This window comes from Cetorhinus maximus, chromosome 7, assembly GCF_964194155.1.
Source record: "Cetorhinus maximus chromosome 7, sCetMax3.hap1.1, whole genome shotgun sequence".
Classification (NCBI taxonomy): Eukaryota; Metazoa; Chordata; class Chondrichthyes; order Lamniformes; family Cetorhinidae; genus Cetorhinus; species Cetorhinus maximus.
The window spans coordinates 33,418,670-33,441,075 of record NC_135885.1 but is presented as its reverse complement, the minus strand read 5'-3'; the positions used below and the strand labels follow the sequence as shown (position 1 = coordinate 33,441,075).

Sequence of the window (22,406 nt, the reverse complement as noted above, 5' to 3'; positions counted from 1 at the left end):
TACATAATCTCAAAGCAATCACTGTCTAGGTTCACATAAATAATGGCTGCTACTGTTCAAGAAACACCCAGACAACAGTTTGAGCCTGGGTTTCTGCTATATAATTGATTGACAGTCACAAATGATGTGTTTAAGCTGGAATCAATGGAGTGTAATGACGACCAGCATTAGAAATAAAAAAATAAATTTCTAGAGTGCTTTACAATCAAAGAATTGTTTTCACTTGTAGTTGTTGTTGTTACGCAGGAAAGCACAGTAACCATAATGCAAGGTCTCTCAAACAGCAGTAAGACAAATGGCCAGTCAGGCTGTCCCTGTTAATATCGATTGAGTGATAAATGTTGGTCAGGTTGGAGTCTCAGTTTAACATCTCATCTGCAAACAGCATCTCTGACTTCCTCAGTACTGTATGGGAGTATTAGCCTAGATTTTGTACTTGTGTTCCTGGAGTTGGAATTGACCCCATGGCATAATGTCTTTAAGCCCATAGTTCCATAATGGGGCAAAGCTAGCACTGTTGCTAACCTCTATTAGAAATAGCATATTTTTCATCATTCCATATCAATGTCATACGTTTGATTTTTTTAAAAAATACTTTAACCAAAACTGTAAAAGATTGAAACCGCACTTATTAATGACCACAGAGTGTTACAGCTATATCATTTTGATTATGTTTAATAATGAAGATATGCCTCCAGGAACTGTAATTAGAACCACAGAGTGTTTGAACATAAAATATAACCAAAGTTTGGCAATTAAGATGTTCACCAAAACCTGTATATCACCATTATAACAAAACAGTACACAAATAATTTGTGTTTAAGGCTATACTCTTAGGTCCTGGTGTTAACTGAAAAAAATAGCAATAAAAACAGAATATTAGAATAATACAGCACAGGAGGAGGCCATTCAGCCCATCATGCCTGGGCCAGAAAATTGTTCAATACAATATGGCACTGAATGTGACTATTGAAATGTTTAATTTGCTCAGGATGTAATGCACAGACTGGACAAAGTAGTTAGCTTTAGAGGACTATATAGAAGATATACTAAAACAAGTGAAATTTTTATTAAGTATGTTCAATACATTTGAGGGTAAAAGTCCTTTTCATAGATTTTTCTCTGATATTTTGTTTTTGCCATGCTCTGCCCATTACTGTGCAGCACCAGCTGAGCTTGACACAGAAGGTGGAGATTTGTTCACAGGTCTCTGCCATTGCCACTTTGAAATCATTCGGTGCAAGGTACCTTTGTAGTCATCCAGGTGACTCTCTACTCTTTCCTAAAAGGAATTGTTTGGTTTCTGTTTTCTCTACAGAAGCTGCTCAGTATTTTTTTGCTTTGCTTCTGTTCTGTGCTTACCTACAATGACCCAGCTGAGATCAGGAGCTCAGGACCCTGTTACTCGATTAGCCCTTAGGTACAGAATATCTTTGAATAAAATCTAGTATATCATCAAATTTATAAACAGAAGAACCAAGTAGCTTGCTAACAGTCCAAGGTGGCTACGCGCTAGTGAACTAAAGTTTTTCAACACACTGCAGGGTAAATGAAGCCTAGCATCTTAAGTATTATGTATAAGTCAAACATCAGACTTAACCATGCAGAAAGTCTACTTTTTTCTAAATTCTATTTATATTAGAAAATGTAAGACACTGCCAAATTCAGTTAACTAATTCACTGAGGCAGGGTAAAGGATTTTGGTATCAGACTCTGCTAGAATACAGAGTTTTATGATTAGGTGGCTGTAATTGTCACATGACTGCATTAGAAGGTGTTACAGATATTTGATGGTAATGGATTATCCCTTTCAACTCATCAATTATAATACTTTTTATCTCATCATCAGCCAATCCCAATTGACCTTTACTCATATGAACTTTAGTTGAACCTGTGAATAATTATTTGAAGATGATGAATAATCACCCAGCGTTAAGTGAATATTCATATATGTTCCAGAAAGAATTTGGGGAGCAATCAGGCCAAGTGAGAGAGATAAATTCATACTTGACTTGAGATAATAAGACAATAATAGTATGTCCACAAGTGCCTATCAATTTGATATATTCTTGGTCATTTGAAAACTTGAATCATTTCAATGTACATTATTTTTGAGAGAGAATTTTAAATTAACTTAATATACATAAGCACATGCACAGATAAAATTAGCTAATAATATAAGGCTAGAAACTACTGTTGGATTATTAATAAACCAATGCTTAAAATATTCGTATGACATTTCTGTGCTTGCTATTTTAATGGACATTTATCTACCCAATTTAAAGCCTTAGCCCTGAACTTGCACTTTTCTCTTATCTTTCTTCATGGTCTCTCCAAGCTCATCTTGTTATGTGACCATCTCCTGCTCTCTTCTCACAAAATTGCTGACCACCCACTTCTCTTCCTGTCCCCATGGTAGCTGGTACTGTTATCCTCCTTTTCAAATCTGCTGTCATCATCCTTCAGAGGGAGTATTGCAGGAACATGTGATAATAAGTGGGGTTCATGGAGAGCCTAAGCCTATTCCATTGTGGAAGGTAAATTTAAATAGTGAGTGGAAAACAGGTGAGGTGATTGTTGCAGCAGTGGAAAAATTGCCCATTATAGGGGTTCAATTGATTTTAGGTAATGATATAGCTGGGTCACAGATGTGGGTGATGCCTATGGTAGTTGATCAGCCTGTAGCAGTGGGATTTTAACAGAAATGTTGCAGAAAGAGCGTCCTGGATTGTTTCCAGATTGTGTGGTAATGGGATCACAAGCTTGCAGGTTGAAACAGGATGAAGAGGAAGTTAAAAGGCAGGGAAAAGGTGTTGAAGTTCAATTAGTTGATACAACCTTTAATAAGATTGCTCAGGAAGAAAGAATGGAAGAGAATGAAGCTGAAGTGTTTAGCCCAAGGCAGTTGGTAAAGCTACAGCAAAAGGATCCACAAATAAAATGTTTATATCAGACAGCTTACTCAGAAACAAAATGTATTCCAGAATGGTATTATCTTATGGGTAATGTGTTAATGAGGAAATGGAAACCGTATCAAGTTTCAGCAGATGAAAAATGGATGAAACTGTATCAGATTATTATATCATCTGGATATAGAAATGAGATACCGAGAATAGCTCATGAAATTCTAACAGGGGACATTTAGGAATTAGAAAGGCACAGGTGAAAATACAAAACAATTTTTATTGGCCTGGATTGCATACAGATGTAGTCAAATTCTGTAGAACATGTCACATATGTCAGGTGATAGGGAAACCACAAGCAGTGATTAAGCCAACACCTTTAATTTCAATTTAAGCATTGAGGAACCTTTTACCGGGGTCATGATTGATTGTGTAGGACCCCTCCCTCAGACCAAAAGTGGAAAACAGTACTTGCTGACAAAATGGATGTGTCTACAAGGTTTCCAGGAGTGATACCTTTGAGAAATATTACAAGAAAGAGAATAGTGGAAGAGTTGACTAAATTTCTTTTTACAAGATATGGTTTACCAAAATAAATACAATCAGATCAGTATTCAAATTTCATGTTACCACTGTTTAAGGAAGTAATGAACAGTTTGAGGATAAAACAGTTTAAATCAGCAGCTTACCATCCTGTAACACAAGGAGCTTTGGAAAAGTGGCATCAAACTTTAAAAGCCATGATGAGGGCATATAGTCAGGGCTATCCACAGGATTGAGAAAGAGGGATTCCATTCTTGTTATTTGCTATTAGAGATGCTCCTAATGCATTAACTAGATTTAGTCCGTTTGAATTAGTCTATGTCATAAAGAAAAGGGACCACTAAAGTTAATTCATGAGAAATTGGTAGGTCAAAATTCAGAAACGACTCTCCTGGATTATGTATCAAACTTCAGAGAAAGATTGAACAGAACATGTGAGTTAGCTAGGGATCATTTAAAGATATCACAGCAAATGATGAAAGTGAAGGCAGATAGGAGACCCACATCTTGTAGTATTTTTGCTGGGGAATAAGTGTTAGTTTTGTTACCAGTACTGTGTGACACGTTAAAGGCAAGCTTTAGTGGGCCTTACGGGTTGAAAATAAACTGAGTTAAGTGAGTTATTTAATAAATACTCCAGAAAGAAGAAAGAAGCAGAGGGTGTGTCATGTAAATGTGCTTAAAAATAACTTTGACAGGGAAGAGGACCAAAAGGAAATATTTGTGGTAGTAGATGAAGAGAAAGAGGTAGAAATGAAGGGTTGATTTTCCTCTAATCAAATTGGATAATGAGGGGGTACTTAAGAATTTAAATGTAATATTGAGTTATCTTCCAGACAAGTGTCAAAGTAATTTGGAGAAGCTATTTCAGTCACACAAAGCTATTTGTGGGAATAAGCTGGGGAGGGCAAATTTAGCTACACATGATGTGGCTATAGAAGATTCATAATCTATAAGGATGTTGCCTTATCGAAGAAGTCCAGCAAAGTTATCACAAGTACAGAAAGGAATTGAATTCATGTTTCGAAATGGCATCACTGAGTCTAGTTGCAGTAACTGGAGTTTGCCAATTGTGATGGTACCGAAACCAGATGGAACACAAAGACTGGACTATTGAAAGGTGAATGCAGTGGCAAAAGCAGATTCATATCCTATACAATGGTTGGAAGATTGCATTGAGAAAGTGGGATAATCAAAGTTTATCACAAAGATTGACTTGCTGAGACTTGGCAAGTACTATCACTGGAGGGAGCAAAGGAGATATCAGCTTTTGTGACGCCATTTGGCATGAAAAATGCACCAGCAAGATTTCAAAGACTGACAAACAAAGTAATTGCCGGACTGAGCAATTGTGCTATTTATATTGACGACTTCATAGTTTTCAGTCAAACATGGGAGGAGCATTTAAAACATCTGGAATAATTATTTAATGGACTACAAGAAGCTAATTTAGTGATGAACTTGGCTAAAAGTGAATTTGCAAAGGCGCAAGTTACATATCTAGGACATACCATTGGACATGGTAAGGTGGCTCTGAGAGATATGAAAGCCAAGCTATCGTGGATTTCCCCCTTCCTACAACAAAATGAGAAGTTTTGAGATTTCTGAGCATGAGTGGGTTTTACCGGGAATTTGTACCAAATTTTAGCAGTGTGGTTGCTCTATTGACTGAACTTTTAAAAAATGAACACGAAGTTTTAATGGACACAGGAGTGTCAGAAGGTATGACAGTTTAAAGGAGACTCTTGGATCTGGCGTCAGCGTTGCAGCATTTTGAGATTTATGTTGTAAATAATTCATTAGAAACAATTGTTTATACAGACCACAACTCTTTAAAATTTCTGGATAAATTTCAAGACCGAAGCACAAAGTTGTTCAGATGGAGTCCATAATAGCTTTGACGTTCACATCTCTCAGAGCCACCTTATCGTGTCCAATGGTATGTCCTAGATATGTAACTTTGCAAATTCACTTTTAGCCAAGTTTATCACTAAATTAGCCTCTTGTGGTCGATTAAATAATTCTTCCAGATGTTGTAAATGCTCTCCCATGTTTGACTGAAAGCTATCAAGTCATCAATATAAACAGCACAATTGTTCCATTTAATTTACAGATTATACATGTGGCTGGATGGAAAATCTAATTGCAGATGCATTGTCGAGAGTTTAAAGCTCAAAGGGAAATTGGACATTTAAAATCTGGAAACTGATATATATATATATATATATATATATATATGTATGTTAATGCTTGCATCTGGTATTGTAATAGTGTAAGATGGGTTAAGAAAATGAAGCTGTCTTTTTAAATTATGATGTTCATTTTCCCATAAGGAGGGAGGTGTCATGAAAGTATAATAATTTTCATAACATTTTTCTGGTTTATTGTAAAGTAGGTTTATGAGGGTAAGTGTGGTTGGGTCTGTCTGTGTGCGATTTAATTACTTTTGGAGTCAAGTAGACTTCAAGCTCTAACTCATCAAAGGAAGCTTGGTGCTTGACATGCTAATGCGTAAACATGGATGCTGGCTTAGCATGTAAGGTGTGATGGGAATTTGCATATTTAGGTAGATGAAGGGAGATTTGGATTTCAAGGGGATTTTAGTCTGTTTACAACTAGGTAGATAAGCAAGGCTAAGGAATGTGTTTATTTTTCCCAAACGTTACTGACAATAAATAGTTGCAACATTAAAGTTTTTATATTGTGAGGAAGAGACTGTTTCAAAGAGAATTTACATATACACATTTAAAGGAGAATGAGACTGTGTGCCAGGAGGCCATGTGAGATCTAACAGAACTGTGTGAAATAGCCTTCATGAAGCCTCCAGTATCTGCATAAGTCTGCTGTCTACCAAAAGAGAAGCTGGAGAAAAGCCAATTGGAATTCCACTGTCCTGGGTATTGTGTTAATTTGCTGGATCTGTTTAAAATCTAAATTCTATTTTTGGACCATTGCCGTAAGGGGATATAACTGGGAGTCAGGTTAATTAGGAATTTTAGGAGTTATTATAATAGTAATTTGTAGTCTTATGCATATGATTGAAATCTTTGCTTTTGTTAATAAATATTCTAATTTAATTTTTTTTAAATCTCTGAAAGTCTCGGTGGGCTTATTACTTCTGAATTCAGTGCCCGCATCTTGAAATAAATATAAAGTGCAAAACCATTGTGATAGCTGCGGTTTCGCTCATGGATTTGGTCTACCTGGCACACATCATCTGCTGCGTCATAACAGATGTGTAACAGAACCACTTCAAACTGGCCTTCTGTTGTACAAGGCAGCATGGCAAATATCAAACTTAAAGAGCTCTCATCTTTCCAAGATTAAAGTGTGATTATTACCAACATCTGGGAACTAAAAGACAAGAACACACAGCATGGTGACAACAAGTGTCTGTGAGTAAACCTAAAGCATTTTAAATTAATTTAGTGCTGATTTGGAAAATTAACCCACATCAGTACCAGAAGAAAATGTGAGTGAATCGTGCAAAAACTAAAAATGAAAATCAATCTGCACAGCAGTGAATGCACAGCTATAGCCCATAATAAATCGGGAAGCTGGTGTCATCGTAGAGGTATTTGCAAAGTTTAAACAAAAATTCAGATTGACAATCGATAGTTTCCTAAAAGGCACTAGCAATGCAGAGAGGGTCAGCCAAATCCTTCTGTGAGCAGCAGATATAGGGTTAAATTTATTCAACAGCAGGGACCTTACTGAAGAGGACAGCAAAATCCCAGTCAACATTTTTGAAAGATTCAGCAACCATCTCCAGCCAAAATCAAATCATTGGATCTACCGGTATGAATTTCATGGCCTCTGACAAGAATTATGGAAGCCTGTTGAAAACTTTGTAACAAGATTTTAAAAATGCAGCTAGAAAATGTAACTTTAAGGACACAGATGAAAGGCTGATAGATCAACTAATTTAAGGTTCTGCACACCCTGAAATACAGAAAGTGCTAATCACATCACTAAAACAGATGGTGCTGCTATCCTTGGGCTGAGCAGCTGTGAAGAGCTGCAGATTATCTCAGTAAAACATGAGGTAAAGGAGGCGGAACTGAGGGTTGGAAGAGAGTACACCCAATGAAAAGCACCCTCCAATCAGATGCAAAGCAGGTCTGGTGCAAAAGTGCCTGGAGCGTTCCGAAGAGATGGTTGGATGCTTTGAAGATTTTGAGTATCACATCACTATTGACCTGGCGATGAAACCAATGATTCAGCCCCCACATAAAGCACCAAAAGAACTAAAAAGAAAGCCTGAAAGAGAGTTCCAAGAGATGGAAGAGAAGAAGGTGATCACCAGAGTCACGGAGCTTACAGATTGGGTAAATTCCATCATGGTGAGATAGAAGCCAAATGGACATCTAAGATTTCCCCTGGATCCCAAAGATCTTAATCAAGCCATGAAGTGGGATCACTACCCCATTCCAACAATGAAACAGATTTCACCAGCAGTGGCAGGGGCAAAAGTTTTCAGCAAGCTCGATGCCAGAAGTGGCTACTGGAATGCAAAACTAGATGCGGAATTTTTGCTGTTGACAATATTCAACACACCCTTTGGATTGTACAAATTCCAATGTCTACCTCTTGGCTTTAAAAGTGAGCCAGGATGTGGTCCAGCAGAAAGTAGAGGAGATATACAGGGGATGCAAAGGAGTAGTCAGCATAGCAGATAGAAGGTGTAGATGAGAAAAGATCATGACTACCATCTACATGAAGTCATGGAGAGAACCAGGAAAGCTGGGATCAAGTTAAATGCAGACAAATGTATTGTGAAGGTGACAGAATGCCAGTTCTTCGGAATGGAGTACACACCTGATGGAATCAAGCTGAGCCCTGAAAGAATCATGGCTATCTCTGGGAGGAAGCCCTAAGAGATAGAGAGTTGAGGAGTTTGCTTGGCTTGATCCAATACATGAGCTCCTTCATACCACATACGTCAAACCACACAGCAAACCTGCGGGAGCTGATGAAAGAAGATACAGAGCACCAGTGGTCAGAGTCACATGACAGGAGTTTCCATAAACTCAAAAAGGTGAAATGCCAGGAGACAAGTCTGTCATACTAAGATAGAAAGAAACCTGTCACTCTGCGAGTAGATGGTTCTACGAAACGACTGGGGACAGCCCTGGTACAAGAGGGAAAACCGATAGCATTCACATTAAAATCTCTAACCCCAACTGAGACTAGGTATACCTACATAGAAAGAGAGCAGTCGTTTATGGATGTGAGAAGTTCCATTCATATCTCTATGGGAGAAAGATCATAGCGGAGAGTGATCACCATCCACTGGAGAAGATTTAAAAGAAGAATCTGTGTAAAGCATCAATAAGACTACAGAGGTTACTCTTGAGGCTTCAGAGTTATGATTTCTGAAATACACACCAGGAAGAGAAATGGGGCTGGCAGATAACCTATCTCAGTTGTCATCACAGGAGATAGAAGGTTGAGATATAAAGATTCATTACCTAGTGAATGTAACACCACAAAAACTGAGTCAAATTAGAGATGAGATCAGCAACTCACCGCTAAGAGCAATGAATGTTAAACCTACAAGGTGGAGGCACAACCTCTTAACACCAAAGCAATACCATGAATAATGTTTTTAGAAAAGAATACATGCCATAAAAGGTTCTTAAAAATGGGTTTAGTTTATTTCCAAAAGTCAATTGATAATCTTTAGTTTAGAAAAGTTATTGACTGGAACAGCTACACTGATGGGGGCATTATGTTTTAAAGAAAAAGGGGTGTTATATATTGTTGTATTGTAAATATCTGTAAAGAGCTAGGAGCTAATTGTTATGTGTAAGTGTTCTGGGGGCCACTTTTCATGGCTGCACTAGAGTCATGTGATGCGTAACAGGACCAGTTCAACCTGGCCTTCTATTGTACAAGGCAGCTTGGCAAATATTAAACATAAAGAGCTCTTGTCTTTTGAAACTTAAAGTGTGATTACCAACATCTGGGAATTAAAAAACAAGAACACACAGCACTTCTCCATCACAAAGACCACATATTTCTACCTTTGTAACGTTGCCCATCTCCACCCTTACCTCAGCTTATCTGCTGCTGAAACGCTTAGCCATGCTTACCTACCACCAACCTTGACTTTTTGAATGCTAACCTGGCTGGTCTCCCAGCTTCCAACCTCCATAAATGAGCTGAACTAAAACTCTGCATCCCCTATCCTAACTTGCAGTAGCCCTGAGCTAACTGACGTACATTGGTTCCCGATCCACCAATACCTCAATTTTTAAAAGTCTTGTGCTCATGTTCAAATCCTCCCTGACCATGACCCTCCCAATCTTAACCTCTTACAGCCCCACAATCCTCTGAAAAATCTGCATTCCTCCAACCTTGGCTCATGTCTACCCCCATTAGCTTCATCTCACTATTGTGGCTGTGCCTTCAGCCATCTAGGCACTAAACTGTAAAATTTCCTCCCTTAATCTCCGTCTCTCCAGCTTTTTCTCTTTTAAAGCCTTCCTTAAAACGTATCTGTTTGACCATGCTGTTTGGCCCCAGTCCTAATAACTCCTCATTTGGCTGTCAATTTCTGTCTAATTACACTGGTGTGAGGCACTTTGGATGCTTCCTAACATTAATGACACTATATAAGTGCAAGTTTTTGTTGTTAATCCATTAAAATAAGCAGTGTTAGACAGTGGAATACTGTATGTTAAGCATTCATCTGCTAATAGTGACAAAGTTAAACAAAAATGCTGAAATCAAAAAGAATGTGCACTGTACATACCCACGAAATGGAGGGAAACCACAAAGCAGAATATAAGTAATCACACCAGCAGCCCAGATGTCCACCTTCAGACCATAACTATGAAGAAAAAGTCCTCATTAGAAATGTGTGTATGAAGTATAACCAAGCCCTGAACTCAATTTGTGTAAAATGAATTACTATGAGGTTCATGCATTATTCATTACATAGAAGATGCTGACATTATAATTAATGGACATTACGCAGCATCCTAATGGATAGTGATGCCTTTGTCTCTCAACTGGAGAGCTATTACTCTAAGTATTGTACCAGGGCTGTTTTGCTGGCTCAGTGGGTGTTTCATTAGCTTCCAATTGGGTGAGTAGGTAGCGTTCTGAATAAAAGTGATGTGATCTATCTCTTGAAAGAAGAAACACTGACAGTTGTGAATTAGGCACCATCTCCAAAATAACAATAAGGCACAAGGAGCAATGCAATGAGTTAAGGGCACTCCTTTCACTTCTGAGATCTAGGTCTGAATCAACAGAAGATAAGTTTCTTCTCTCTTAGAAGCTACAAAAACTATAAATGAAATGAGCTCTGCTGTCTTAATGCAAAACACAAATCTCCTGTTAAACTGGCAATAAAGATGTCAGAAGAATTATTTGTATATACAATAGAAATGTTCCACTAATGCACAAGGGTATGCTGTTTTGAGGTTTGGCTAAGCACATTTTCAGGATGGAGCAGAAAGACTGTTTAAGTAAACTCAGACCTGAGAGCTAACACCTGCTTAATAAAAAAAATATTCTATTTCATAAAATATATGTTTGTTCAGCACAGAAAACTCCCCAGAATTTTTTTTCTATGAGTGGTAATTTAAATTACTAGTGGGCTTGTATCTAGCATGTATAAATCAAAAATAAATATCCACAAATATGAATTAGGTCAGCAACTGTTGATGAATGTTCTAGAACCAAATTAAAAATATATTTCTGCCACAGTTGTAACAAGAACTACGTCTTCATCAAATGGCGAGAATTAATACATTGTATTTTGGTGTCTATTCTCTCATGCCGAAGACCCTCATAACTAATTCACAGATTATGGTCATGTGTGCACACATCAAAGAACTACCCACTGACACCTGTGAAATGTCCTTTATATATATCTTAAATTTCAAACAGAACTTTTCTGATGGCCTTAGTAGGTAAATGTACCAACTGATTAAAAAGCACCAAAATACTTTTATATGGTATGAAGCCATCACAGGAACAGATTGTTACCAAATTGTGGGTCTCCCGCAGCCAACTGCAAGCTAAATGTAAAACTGCTGGAACTCACTAGGATTACCTGCCAGGAAAACCCATAATTATTGGGTCTTCGGAATCCTTGCTCGTAGCCAGTCAGGAATTTTATTTGGTTGTAGCTAGTATGTGAAGTCTGTACTTCAGGAATCTGGCAGCACTAGCACAATATAAGAACACCTTGTAATAAAGCACAAGGTCAAGGCTCAATTCTTAATCTGTGCTGAGTTAGTCTATCCCGGAGAGGCTGCTAGAATTGGCTTCACCCCTTCTGGAGTAGGGAAAGAAAAGAGGCCCAGGCTTGAGTATGATGTTCTTCATGATTGCACAGCCTGTCAATAGTCATTATCTAGGTTTATACATGAAATATAATTGCTTGGTTAAGTGGACAGAGGACAGGCAGCAAGGGTCAGTGACTTCTGGAGAGAACAGAGGGGGAAAAAAAGAGTGCAATTGGCAAAAGAAAATGTAAACAATAGTGACCAAAGAAGGTATTTGTATTAAGAGAACATATAAACATGGTGTGCATATTCAGTAGTACAATACCCAGTTTCAGCAATTATTTCCGGAGCCACATATGTAGGGGTTCCACAGACAGTGTACAAAGGCCCATCAACCACTGTAGCAAGGCCAAAGTCCCCTAGTTTCAGAGATTTACTTCCATCCTGATGTTCATATACCTGTTGTGATAAAATGCAAAGAATTTGGTAAATGGAAACTATATATGATTTATTACTACAGTAATGGCACATCAGTTGATAGTTGAATAATGGAAATATTGGGCAGAATCTTGTGCAGCTCCCTGGAGGGGGAAGCAAGGCAGGTGAAGGAGCGTAATCAAGCAGGAGGCCAAAAATCAGCTTCCCAACAGCGGGATGAATTTTTGCAATTAAGTTCAGGAAAGTTTGAAGGCGTGTTGAGCTTCCCAACAGTAGGCATTGGGAAGCACATTTGCATACATCTGCATATCATTTACGCTCATTAAAAGGCCACTTCACCAGAATTAAGTTCACCTTTCTAATTAAGTTATCAGCGAGTGAGCAATACGTGCTTTCAGATTTACGACTGCATATAAGTGGTGTGCAGCAGGCAAGGTTGTCAGCTTGCTGGAATTGGAGTGAGTAGCCATTGTTTATTTCCTCTTTGGGGAGCGTTGTTCAATGAGGAAATGACCAAATGGCAGCAGTGTAAGGGGCATGGGGATGCAAGACTGACCGAGGGAGGGAGTCCGGTACAGGGACGGAGCCGGGGAGGAAAGGTGAGGGTGCAGGGATGTGGGAGTGAGGGAAGGGCCTTGCATGTTGTGTGTGGGGGTCCTGAGAATGGGTGAGGCTGTTTCTGGGCAGGGATGGTGGGAGCGAGATGGTCCTAAAGAGGATGGGATTGGTGCTATCTGCAATGGGGTGCTGGGGTTGCACTGAGGTAACTGGGCGACAGTGGGAACAATCAGAGCAAGAGGGCATAGTGAACTGCTATAGGGTGGCTGCGCCAGGGTCATGGTTAGGTAGTGGATGGTCTCACAGAAATGGACAAAACAGATGGCGCAGATAATGGGAGAGGTCAAGGTGGGCATGGGAACGGTAATGGGTGTAGGCTCAGAGGACAGAGAAGGCATGTGAAGGGTGGTGGCTATAGGCTCCACAGTAACAGGGGAATTTCAAGGGCAACAGAGGGGAGAGGAATCGTTATATTGGGTGAGTCAAGAGTGATGGGGGGGAGGTTAGTGGGTAGAAGGTGGTAGAGCTTGTCTGGAAAGTTACATGCAATATTTTCTCAAGGCTCATCTTCATGATACATTTGATCCGTACATGTGAATCCTTGGAGTGTGAGGAGAGCCTTTTCAGGTGGATGGGGTTAAAGGTGAGCACACTTGGCTAACTAAAGGGACATCCGAATGATCATGAGGCAACTGGATGTGAGCCATATTCAGGTATGTTCTCCTCTCTATGATGAAGCCCAAACAGCAGCAGGTTTGCTCCCTGACTCATGGGTCCCAATGTCGAGATCCCAGCAAGGTTGGGAGCTGCAGTAAAGTCTGTGCTGAAGGGCAATTCAAATTGACCAAGGCGGGGGGGGGGGCGCCAAGGGTGGGAGAGGGGCTTGACAACAATGTGCCAGTTTAGAGCCTCAAGGGTCCACGGTAGATGGTCATGGCTGATAATGGAGAGGGGGTACATCCCTGATGCCAAGGCAAGAATCTCTCTAATGTGTCTTGAGGCAGATGGGGGGAAGCCCAATAGTATTTGAAGGAGGGTACGCAGGCATGGCTTTCATTACCCTGGTCAATACAGCAGTTTCTATGCATGTGGATGTATGAACGAGAGGAGAACTCATCTAAGGTCCTCCAGGGTGGGGTGCATCATGGTGGGGTTGGGGGAGCCCAGGGGTAGACCAATGCTAGGTATTGTCTGAAATGCTGAGAGGGGTTCAAAGAATATGCTGACTAGATGGATCACTACAATTTTTTCCATAGACCACCCCAGGCGTACATGAGGCTGGCTCCAGGCAACCCTGCACTCGTACTAGTTATGATCTAGCTGAGGAGGAATCAGAGGGGGGGGGCGTCGATTTCCTGCCCTCCCTGCCGCAAGATTTGCTGTGCTCCTCGCGCATGCATATCTAATGAGCTGAACAGCGAGAGATTACATGTGAACAGCAATCCTGCCCCCGAGCAGAAATCTTACTCTCTTCCACTCCTGCCTCCCAACTTAAACTCCAGACCAGAAGATTCCGCCCATTAATTCAATGGATGTATTTAACCAGGTGTGGATTCATTGTCCCTGCATTATAAAATTTTGGTCAATAGACCAGACTAAGTGAAGATAACATTTGGTTGTAACTAGGACATTTCTATACTGAATCTGCTGCTAATACATCAGTATTCAATGCGTGCATATAGTTAAGTGTTTCACAATTTTCCTTAATGTTTTCACATATTCGCTTGAGAGTTACTGCAACCGTGCTTTATTATTGTATTCCTCATGGTACAGTATAATATTAGTAGAGAGGTAATCCTCTGCTCTCTGGCTCAGAAGAACAACCTAATAATAACACACAAAAAATGCAGACTAATCAGAAACTGTTATTAAAAAAATCAGACCAACTGAACAGTAGAACCATTTTCCGGTATCATTAAATCACGTTCTACTTCTCGCAACTATCTAGCTTAATTGTTCTCTGGTGTAAAGAGAAATAAGAAGCGTTTATTATCCTAACAACTAATTTGAGACTTCATTACCCAATAATTAGTTACTGTTCAAAATATTGCCTCATTTTATTTCCTTTGTGCTTAAAGGAATTATCAGTTCCAAGGCTGCACATGATTGAGCACAAAGGTCAAAGACACAAGTTGCCAGAGCAGTACATGCTTGCAAAAATGAGCACGTAAATTAAGAACCGAGAAAACAAGGCACTGATGTACTTATTTTGTTCTAAATGCTTGCATTCAATGGACTACAAAATGCAAATTGTTGATTATAATATTGACCCTTCCTTTTATAGGTATGCAAAATAATTTAAATTATCCAACCAGTCTCCAATATTTGGCATTAGTAATGTAACAATTAGCACTTTTCTAGCACTGTTGGTGCAGCAAAATGCCCTGAGGTGTTTCACAAAACAGACCCCAAATAGGAGTTAGAAGAATTGCAATAGGTTACCAAAGATCTGGTTGAAGAGATAGGGTCTGATTTAAGCTCAGTGAACGAGTTCTGAGTGAATTAAAATTAGGCCCACAGATTTTGGGGAGGGATAAAATGAGCAAAATCTCACATTATAAACGACGTAAGATCTAAAGTGATATTCTAGATTAATATTTTTAATTAAATTTAAACAGTTTTCTATCCTAAAATCAAAGATCTATAATAAACTGCAGATGCTGGACATCTGAAACAAAAACAGAAAATTCAAGGAACACTCAAGATTAGGCATCATCTATTGACTTTTGGGTGATGAACAGTTTTGAAGAAAAGTCTACACCTGAATTTGATTTGCTCCCTTTCCAAATTCTGTCAGACCTGCTGAGTGTTTCAGCATTTTCTGTTCTTGATCTCCTATGGTGGGTGTTGCTCAGAAGTGGTCAGCAACAGGGAATGGAACAGTTCAGCAAGGAATGCAATAGGGGCTAGGAGCAGATCAGTCAGGCAAGAAGTTAATGGGGGTATCTAGTAGGACGAGGCCCAAATTTAGCCAAGTATGAACTGAAGGGGATTTCCAGCAACCTGGCAACTGAGAGCAGTAGAATCGAATGTCTGAGGTTTGGAGAAGAACTTCCTAATGCTGAGCTCAGGAGTGGTCTGTTCCGTGTCTGAGGTCAGGAGTGGTGTGTTCTATGTCTGAGGTCAGGAGTTGTGTGTTCCGTGTCTGAGGTCAGGAGTGGCATGTTCCATGTCTAAGATCAGGAGTGGCGCGTTCCATGTCTGAGGTCAGGAGTGGTGTGTTCTGTGTCTGAGCTCAGGTCCTGCAGCTACTGGATGTATTTCTGGGAGATGCTTGGTGCAGAGATATTCCTACGTCTGACACCTGTACAGAGGTATTCCTGAGGTGGACTAGAGCTTAAAAACATCAAATCCCAGCACTTGAACAGGTATGACCAATCTTGCAAACACTCAAAAACTGTTTTCATATGTTATCTTTCTTTTTGTATATAGTGTATTAGGTAGGCTGTCTTAAACTGAAATTTTGAAAATTTATTGATGTTTGTTGTAAATTATGCATTTTTAGTTGTTTATTTTGTTCAAAACCTATTTTTAGTACATTTCCTTGCAAAGCAAGATATCAGTCTAAAAGATTTTAAAAGCTCATTAGGTTCCTTTTTCCTCAATTATAGTTGGCTCCCGTTTTCTACCTGCTGATTTTCCATTCTAATATCTCCTAGATAAGCCATCATGAGTAATTTTCATAACTTACTTGATGGAGTCTCAGCCATGGCTCAGTAGTCTGTACATTCTTACCCTTAAGTTAGAAAGACTTCAGCACAAAATCAAGGCTGACACATCAATGCAGGACAGGAGGAGTGCTACACTGTTGGAGATGCTCTTCCAGTTTTATACAAAGCATCCCATGACACTATTCAAAGAAAAGGTGGGTAGTTCTCCCAGTATCCTGGCCAAAAAGAATCTCTAAAACACATTATCTGATCAGTAAGCCACTGTTGTTTGGGGAACTTTACTGTGCTCAAATTGGCTGCTGCACTTTCCTATATTATACCAATGACTGCACTTCATGTTATGTTATGTAATAAGCTCCTTCTTTCTTCCTTGGTAGGTTTATTACATATTCAGTTGTGAATTTCTGCTGTCTTTGTTTGAGTCAATTAGGTGCCAGTATCCCATAAATTTTTCAGTGCAATAATTTACAAGTGTAACAATGTTTTCTTTTTGACGAACAGTTTACATAGGAACAGCCCAGCCTAGCATTTATAATTCTGAATTTGATATTTTTTGATTCATTCGTGGGATGAGGGCATCGCTGGCTAAGTAAGCATTTATTGCCCATCCCCAGTTGCCCTTGAGAAGGTGGTGGTGGTGAGCTGCCTTCTTGAACCACTGCAGTCTATGTGGTGTAGGCATGCCCACAGTGCTGTTAGGGAGGGAGATCCAGGATTTTGACCCAGCGATAATGAAGGAACGGCGATATATTTCCAAGTCAGGATGGTGTGTAAATTGGAGGGGAACTTCCAGGTGGTAGTGTTCCCATGTATCTGCTGCCCTTGTCCTTCTAGATGGTAGCTGTCGTGGGTTTGGAAGGTGCTGTCTAAGGAACCTTGGTGAGTTCCTGCAGTGCATTTTGTAGATGGTACACTCTGCTGCCACGGTGCATTGGTGGTGGAGGGAGTGAATGCTGTGGATGTGGTGCCAATCAAACAGGTTGCTTTGTCCTGGATGGTGTCAAGCTTCTTGAGTGATGTTGGAGCTGCACTCAGGAGGTGAGTTACTCGCTGCAGGATTCCTAGCCTCTGACCTGCTCTTGTAGTCACAGTATTTATATGGCTAGTCCAGTTCAGTTTCTGGTCAATGGGTAGCCTCCGAGATGTTGATAGTGGGGGATTCAGTGATGGTAATGCCACTGAATGTCAAGGGATGCTGGTTAGATTCTCTCTTGTTGGAGATGGTCATTGTCTGGCACTTGTGTGGTGTGAATATTGCTTGCCACTTGTCAGCCCAAGCCTGGATATCATCCAGGTCTTGCTACATATGGTCACAGATTGCTTCAATATCTGAGGAGTCGCGAATGGTGCTGAACATTGTGCAATCATCAGCAAACATTCTCAGTTCTGACCTTATAATGGAAGTAAGGTCATTGATGAAGCAGCTGAAGATGGTTAGGCCCAGGACACTATCCTGAGGAACTCCTGCAGTGATGTCCTGGAACTGAGATGATTGACTTCCAGCAAACACAACCATCATCCTTTGTGCTCAGTATGATTCCAGCCAGCGGAGAGTTTCCCCCTGATTCCCATTGACCCCAGCTTTGCTAGGACTCCTTGATGCCACACAGTCAAATGCTGCCTTGATGTCAAGGGCAGTCACTCTCACCTCACCTCTGGAGTTCAGATCTTTTGTCCTTGTTTGAACCAAGGCTGTAATGAGGACCAGAGCCGAGTGGCCCTGGCGGAACCCAAACTGAGCGTCAGTGAGCAGGTTATTGCTAAGCAAGTGCTGCTTGAAAACACTCTTGATGACCCCTTCCATCACTTCACTGATGATCGAGAGTAGACTGATGGGGCACTAATTGGCTGGGTTCAATTTGTCCAGCTTTTTGTGTACAGGACATACCCGGGAAATTTTCCACATTGCCGAGTAGATGTTAGACCGAAGCTGCAGTTAAGATGGCCAAAAGCATACTTCAAAATAGTATTAACTAACATTATATCATTAGCAATAGCGGAAACCTTCCCTAGCATGACTTTTAGCTAAAATTGATGTTAATCTGTAAGTATGCAATTTGTGATCTGTCAAATCTGGTATTCTATAGACCCAGATCTATGTTTGTAATTAGCATATTACATAATGATAATCTATCTCCAAGACTTAGAACTATTTGCTTCATTAGCACATTAATGTTCCTATTTTGCTCCAAACATAATATTTCTCATCTAATTAAACTGTTACGTAATATTAGATAACCCTACCTGGGGAGAAAAAAAGCCTTGAGCATATTTTTAAAAATGTCAAATGAATTCCTTTGAATTACTCTTACAGCAAGTATATAGCTAATGATATGCACAACGGTAACCATTTGAAAGAAACATGATGGTATAGAACATAAAGATTGCTACTGCAGCTAGATAAGAAGTGCTATAGAATAGTAAATTCAATCTGCAAAGTATTTGTGATGGTGTGAATTTATATGCAACTGTAAGTTTTCAGTAAAGCAGTAATAAAGATGGATTATTTTTAAGGTTTCTGATCAAACCTTGAGCAAATACCAATTTCAATCCTGTCACAAGACCAGAGATAGGATTAAAACAAAAAGCTAAAAGCTACTGCGGATGCTGGAAATCCAAATCAAAAACAGAAACAGAAACAGAATTACCTGGAAGACTCAGCAGGTCTGGCAGCATCGGTGGAGAAGAAATCAGTTAACGTTTTGAGTCTTCATGACCCTTCGGCAGAACTGAGTATAGTTAGGAGAAAGGTGAAATATAAGCTGGTCTAAGGTGGGGGGGTGGGGGGAGAGAGAAATTGAGGGTGGGATGATTGTGGAGATAAGCAAGCAGTGATAGGAGCATATAATCAAAAGATGTCACAGACAAAAGGATCAAAGAGGTGTTGAAGGTGGTGATAATATCTAAGAAAAGTGCTAATTAAGAATGGAAGGCAGGATACTCAAGGTACAGCTCTAGTTGGGGTGGGGTGGAAAGACTAACAAAGTTTTAATTTTAGATTTAAAAATAATGGAAATAGGTGGGAAAAGAAGAATCCACCCCACCCCCACTAGAGCTGTACCTTGAGTATCCTGCCTTCCATTCTTAATTAGCACTTTTCTTAGATAATATCACCACCTTCAACACCTCTTTGATCCTTTTGTCTGTGACATCTTTTGATTATCTGCTCCTATCACTGCTTGCTTATCTCCACAATCACCCTAAGCTCAACTTCTCTCTCCCCTCGCCCCCCCAACCTTAGACCAGCTTATATTTCACCTTTCTCCTAACTATACTCAGTTCTGCCGAAGGGTCATGAAGACTCGAAACGTTAACTGATTTCTTCTCCACCGATGCTGCCAGACCTGCTGAGTTCTTCCAGGTAATTCTGTTTTTGTGTCAGAGATAGGATTAAGTGACTGATCCATTGTCATAAAGTCAGTGGAAATGTAAATGATGAAGGGAATAGTATTCCAATGTTTCCAGGTTGTGTTAAAGAAGGAACTAGCATTTATACATCACGTCTCATATCACTAGGACTTTACAGCCTATTAATTACTTTTGAAGTATAGTCACTTTTACTTTGTATACAAATGCAGCAGTTAATTTGTGTACAGTATTGTCCCACAAATATAATCATAAAATGATGCACCAGGGGACATTTGGCCCATTGTGCCTGTGTTGGCTCTTTGAAAGAACTAGTCAATTAGTCCCAATCCCTTGCTCTATCCCCATATCACTGCAAAATTTTCCCTTTCATGATGTATTTAGCTCATTACCTTTTGAAAGTTATTACTGAATCTGCTTTCACCACCCTTTCAGGCAATGGATTCCTGATCTCTGCATAAAAAGTGTTTCCTTATATTGCTACTGGCTCTTTTGACAATTGCCTTCAATCTGGGCCCTTTGCAGCTAGGAACAGTTTCACCTTATTTGCTCCATCAAAACCCTTCAAGATTTTGGATATCTCTTAAATTTCCTCTGGACCTTCTCTGCTGTAAGGAGAACAATTCCAGCTTATCCAGTTTCTTGACATGACTGAAGTCCTGTATCATTGGTACCATTCCAGCAAATCTCTTCTGTACCCTCTCCAAGGCTTTGACGTCCATCCTAAAGTACCTTCTGAGAATTGGGCATAATTGTCCAGAGGGGGCCTAACCATGATTTATAGACTTATCACAAATCCCTTGCTTCTTTTTATTCTAACCTCTTTGCTTTTGTATTCTAATGGGATGAATAGCCAGTTGATGTGCATTTTTTTTGGTGGTTAAGGGGTAAATATTTACCTGAACACCAGTGGCTGGATTTTCATTTTGGAGGTGGGAATCAGAAGACTGGACTAGTCCCACCATCGTGATTCCCCCACTTTGTCTCGAGACGACCGGGAAATGGGATCTTACAGTGATCCAGACCTTAAGTGACTTGGAGACGGGCCTACTAAAATGGAGGCAGGCTGACTCTAATGCGAGTGGGATAAAAGGCCCACCTCCATTTGCAAAAAAAAAATACCTCGGACTGGTGTTTCCAATGCAACCAGCAGCTTATCCATATACAGTTGAACTGTCTGACCACTTTAAACCCCCTTATCCTACCCCCTCACCCATTATATACTGCATGAAGAGGACTCAGAAGCCCTATTATAACGGTTCAAAGCCATTGGATAGCTCACAAAACCCCCTAAGTAAACAAACAGACTCTTCAAACCAGATCTGTAAACAACGTCAAGTACTTGTCAAACAATTAGACAGTTGGATTGCAACCAAGATCCCCAAGTAAATAAATGGACTTCAGAATTGTTATCACAGATGTCTAGATTGAATACATAAAAGCAATGGGAAAAGATTAAACATTTTCACATTGTTATCATACTAGGCTATCTTTTCAATAGTGTGAAATTCCCTTTTTCATGCATTAAATGGGCATTTTTTTTAACACATCTAATACTTTTCCAAATTTACAATGCTGATCTTTTATTTGACAGCTTGTCAGTTGGCAGAAATACAACCTTGCAAACACATTAAGGGGTAATTACAACTTCCAATCACAACACTGTCATGAATCAACTTAATGAGCACAGATATGGAGCCCGCTCCCTCCTCTGCCCTCGTGAGAATGGCTGAGGGCAGAAATTCCAGGCGTGCTGCTGAGTGGCCTTTTTATTCCAGTCCCGCCTCTGTTTGGTCCCAAACAGGACCGTGAAAATCTAGCCCTAGAACTCCCCCACACTTTTTCGAGTAATGCATGGGAACTGCTACATCCACTTAAGAGGACAGGTAAAGCGTAAGTTTTTTTCAAAAATTCATTCTCAGGTTGTGGGTGTTATCAGCAAGGCCATTTATTTTCTAAAACAAAAACAAAAATATCTGGAAAAACTCAGCAGGTCCGACAGCATCTGCGGAGAGGAACGCAGTTAATGTTTCGCATCCGTATGACTTTTCAACAGAACTAAGGAAAAATAGAAAAGTGGTGAAATATAAGCTGGTTTAAGGGGGGATGGGACAGGTAGAGCTGGATAGAGGGCCAGTGATAGGTGGAGATAACCCAAAGATGTCATAGACAAAAGGACAAAGAGGTGTTGCAGCTAGTGATATTATATAAGGAATGTGATAATAAAGGTACAGATAGCCCTAGTGGGGGTGGGGTGGGGGGAAGGGATCGAAATAGGCTAAAAGGTAGAGATAAACCAATGGATGGAAATACATTTAAAAATAATGGAAATAGGGGGGGAAAAGAAACATCTATATAAATTATTGGAAAAAAAGGGGGATCGGAAAGGGGGTGGGGATGGAGGAGAGTTCATGATCTAAAATTGTTGAACTCAATATTCAGTCCGGAAGGCTGTAAAGTGCCTCGTCGGAAGATGAGGTGCTGTTCCTCCAGTTTGTGTTGAGCTTCACTGGAACAATGCAGCAAGCCAAGGACGGACATGTGGGCATGAGAGCAGGGTGGAGTGTTGAAATGGCAAACGACAGGGAGGTCTGGGTCATGCTTGCGGACAGACCAAAGGTGTTCCTTAAAGCAGTCACCCAGTCTGCGTTTGGTCTCTCCAATGTAGTCCTTTTCCCACCTAT

General features: G+C 40.0%; 1 protein-coding gene across 3 annotated transcripts in view; it reads right to left on the bottom strand.

Annotated features, from left to right (window-relative positions):
* dclk1a (doublecortin-like kinase 1a) overlaps positions 1-22,406 on the bottom strand; it is a 317,723-nt gene that overhangs the window by 52,505 nt on the left and 242,812 nt on the right. For all 3 annotated transcript variants that reach the window (XM_078545311.1, XM_078545312.1, XM_078545313.1), the window contains 2 exons: positions 12,015-12,148; positions 10,204-10,281 (listed from right to left, as the gene is read on the bottom strand). In XM_078545311.1, coding sequence (XP_078401437.1) covers positions 10,204-10,281; positions 12,015-12,148 — 212 coding nt within the window. The remainder of the gene's footprint in view (positions 1-10,203; positions 10,282-12,014; positions 12,149-22,406) is intronic.